Source organism: Oryctolagus cuniculus, chromosome 18 (assembly GCF_964237555.1).
Source record: "Oryctolagus cuniculus chromosome 18, mOryCun1.1, whole genome shotgun sequence".
Classification (NCBI taxonomy): Eukaryota; Metazoa; Chordata; class Mammalia; order Lagomorpha; family Leporidae; genus Oryctolagus; species Oryctolagus cuniculus.
In genome coordinates this window covers 13079453-13082825 of record NC_091449.1, presented here as the reverse complement: position 1 = coordinate 13082825, position 3373 = coordinate 13079453, and the positions used below count along the sequence as shown (strand labels likewise).

The 3373-nt window shown below is 69.0% G+C and overlaps 1 protein-coding gene across 1 annotated transcript; it reads right to left on the bottom strand.

The window, feature by feature from the left end:
• Window positions 1–301: 301 nt before the first annotated feature.
• On the bottom strand, window positions 302–3358 carry B3GNT8 (UDP-GlcNAc:betaGal beta-1,3-N-acetylglucosaminyltransferase 8). The gene is made up of 2 exons (XM_002722309.5): window positions 1903–3358; window positions 302–1641 (listed from the first exon to the last, which is right to left on the bottom strand). The coding sequence occupies exon 2, from the start codon at window positions 1607–1609 to the stop codon at window positions 416–418; it is 1194 nt and encodes a 397-aa protein (XP_002722355.2). The 5' UTR covers window positions 1610–1641; window positions 1903–3358; the 3' UTR covers window positions 302–415.
• Between the last annotated feature and the right edge of the window lie 15 nt (window positions 3359–3373).

Sequence of the window (3373 nt, the reverse complement as noted above, 5' to 3'; positions counted from 1 at the left end):
CTCTGGCCCTGCGCTGCTGCTGCCCAGAGCTGGGGGTGGGGGAGGGCGCCTCTGCCCCTCTGAGTAAGGCCTCGGGGCCGTCTACTTCCTCTCCACCCCAGCTTCCCCAGGCTTGCACAAGCTGGAGGGGCAGCCTCAGCGGGGGGAGGGGGGAGGGGGGGGCTCCAGAGGCAGTACCTGCTCCCCACAGGGAGCCTGTGGTCTGTCCAGCGAAGCGACCAGGAGGCCCTGCCCGGTGCTGTGAAGGTCAGGGTGCCTGCGCCGCTCCAGAGCCCGGCAGACACAAAGACAACCCCAGGCCTCCGTGTGGGGAGCGCGTGTTTATCAAACACAAAAAGACCACGGCAGTTGGCCCAGCCTCAGGCTGTCCCGGTTCTAGAACCATCAAGGCCTGGAAGGAGGCACCCCCGTGGGCTCAGCACCGCGGCTGCGGGGCATGCAGGTGTCTCCAGAGCCCGATGCTGTGCTGCGGGCTGAGGGGCTGCACTAGCAGCAGGTCCTGGAAGGCGCAGGAGTCCAGGGCGCGGTGTGCGGGCCAGGCAGTGTGGAAGCCTGGGTGGGCCCGGGGCACCAGGCCCAGGGCACGGAAGCAGAGGCCGGTGTAGACGTCATCGAAGGGGAAGGGCGCCACACGGGCAGCTGCCCGCAGCAGCCAGGGGGCCAGGCGCCCAGCGATGACGTAGCCACCCCCGCTGGCGTAGGCTGGGTAGTCACCTTCGAAGAAGGAGCCAGGCACGTAGAAGGGCCCTCCCGCCTTGCGGAGGGGCTTGGCCTGGGTGAAGATCTCCCCCAGGTAGAGGCTTCGGGCCCAGGAGGGCGGCAGGGCCTGCAGGTGACCCAGCAGGGCAGGGGTGTGCACGAAGGCATCATCCTGGGCCTGCAGCACAAAAGCCACGTCGGGGCAGTGGCGGCCCAGCCAGGCCAGCAGCAGCAGGTCTTTGAGTGTCCGGTTGAAGGGGACGTCGAGGAAATCCCAGAGCAGCAGGTCACGGTGGCGGCGGCTCTCCCAGGCCACCAGCGAGCCCAGGTCAGGCCTGCCCTCTCCCGCTGGGGACCCCAGCAGGAAGAGCAGTCGGACCCCAGGCGCTGGACTGCCCCAGGTCTCCCTCACGGCCTGCCGCTCCGCGAAGCGCCCCGGCTCCGACTTGACAGCCAGCAGCAGGTAGGGGACATCCGCAGCTGAGCAGCCGGCCACGTGGCTGCCACCACCCTCGGGCAGCCACCGCGGGAAGCTCCGGCAGGCCGCTGACAGCAGGAAGCGGCGGAGGTCCTCAGGGTAGGAAGTGAAGTCGGGGATCTGGGCAGCTGCCGCAGCCCCCCATGCCTGGCAGCCCCCAGCCTCCGCGCTGTCCCCACCAGGCAGGGCCCTCAGCTGCCGCTGCTGCCGGTTCCAGTAAGCCAGGGGCGGCGGGCCAGTCTGGCCCAGGCGGGCTGAGAGGTTGGCAGGCAGGGTGGGCTCGGGGCAGGCTGAGGTGGGGCCTGGCAGGGCACCCCTGGGTCCTGCAGAGGCCTTGCTGAGCCGGGCCTCGGACGTCCACTCGATGTACACTTTGAGGCCCAGGAGCGTGAGCAGTGCTGACAGGCAGAGAAGGCACTTGGAGCAGCGCATGACCCGGTCAAGGGAGGGGGCGGCCACGGGAGCTGCGAGGGAGCCACGGAGGTCTTTGGGGGCGCAGAATGGGGCTCCCAAGGCCTGTCTCCCACACCCCAGACCCAAACTGCTGCCCGCCCAAGGACCCAGCTGCTCCTGTTCCCACACCCAGGAAGCACCCCTGCAACCCCAGCCTCCATCCACCTTCCTAACCACCTACTCTCCCTCTGCACGCCAGGGACAGGGCCCCGCCATTCCCACCTCCCAGCCCCACCCCAGGCCCGGGGAAGCGGGATCTGGCTCCTCCTCACCTCAGGGTCCAGCTCCCACCAGCCCGGGCACTGCCGGGCCTCCGCCTCAGCTCCCTCTGCTCTGCCCTTGCGTGTGCCTGGTGCCGTAGGTCTGGCAGCCCAGCCCAGCCCAGCCCAGCCCGTCCAGAGGGGTGGGGGAGGAGTGCAGCGGGACCGGGAGGGCCCCAGGGGCCGGGAGGGGCCGGGGCGGGGCTGGGGGAGGCTGGGCGGGCGGGAGGAGGCAGGAGGCTGATCGGGGAGACGGGGCTCTGGCGTGTTAGGGCTGGTTTTCTGGTGAGGAAAGGTGCAGGCGGGGGTCACTGAGATAGACGTGAACCCCACGGGGCCTGGCGGGGCGGGGAGAGCCAGGGGCCTGGGGAGAGTCCAAGTGAGGGTGAAGCTGCGAGCCTGGCGCCGGGCCGGGCGGGGAGGCGGGTGAGTGTGCTGAGTGGGAGCAGACAGGCCGCCAGACGGGTGGGGGTGGGGAGGAAGAGCCGGAGATGGGGGGAGATGGAGAGGGCAGGAGGGGGAACAGGAGGGACATGGAGGCAGAGGGGTAGGAACTCAGGCAGGTGGAGGGCAGAGTCAGGACCCAGCACCAGACCCAGGGAGAGGTGGAGGGCAGAGGAGGAAGAGAAGGCGGGGGTGAAAGGGGGCAGTGTGGGTGGGGGACGGGGTGCTGGCCCACCCGCCGCTGCACCTCCTCCATCCCCTTCCCTGCCTGGCTGTCTTCCCAACAGGGCGGGAATCCACTCCTGCCCCACCCCCACCCCCGGGGGACAGTGGAGGGCAGCCGTGTTTATGCCCCTGCCCTGCAGAGGCCCTGCTGTTGGGCCTGCCTCAGTGGCTGGGGGGGCACTGTTAGCAGAGCCTGAGCTGCCCCCTCCCCTGCTGAGGGTGTCAGCAGCTGGTTATCTGCCCGGCCCTGACTTCCTCCTCCCCAGGTCTGAATAATGGAGCCCTGGAGCAGCTGGAGGAAGCGGTGAGGCCAGGGAATGGAAGCCGGCGTGGGAGTGACCGCGGGGCGGGGGCGGGGGCAGGGACCTGAGCACCTCACAGGGCCGCAGTGCTCTGCCCAGCGGCACAGCCCTGACTGCTGTGTGCGTCAGTCTGGGCCCAATCAGAAGACACGACCCAGCAGCTGGAACAGGGGAAGTCTGACACAGCAGTGTTGATGGGGCATCTGGCCTAGTAGTAAAGCCACCATTTGGGGTGCCTGGGTTCAAGTCCCACCTTCCTAACGCACACCTGGGCGGCGGCTGGATCAGGAAGCCACTTCCTGCCCGGATCCTACTTAATTTGAGAGACGGAGACATCTTCCATCCTCTGGCTCACCCCGCCCCACGCTTGGAACAGCTGGGGCTGAACCAGGCCACAGCCAGGAGCTCAGTCTCCCACATGGACGGCAGCCATCACTGCTGCCCCCAGAGTGCACACAGGCAGGGAGCTGGAACCCAGGCGCTGACGGGTGGGGGCGTCCCGATGTCTTCAC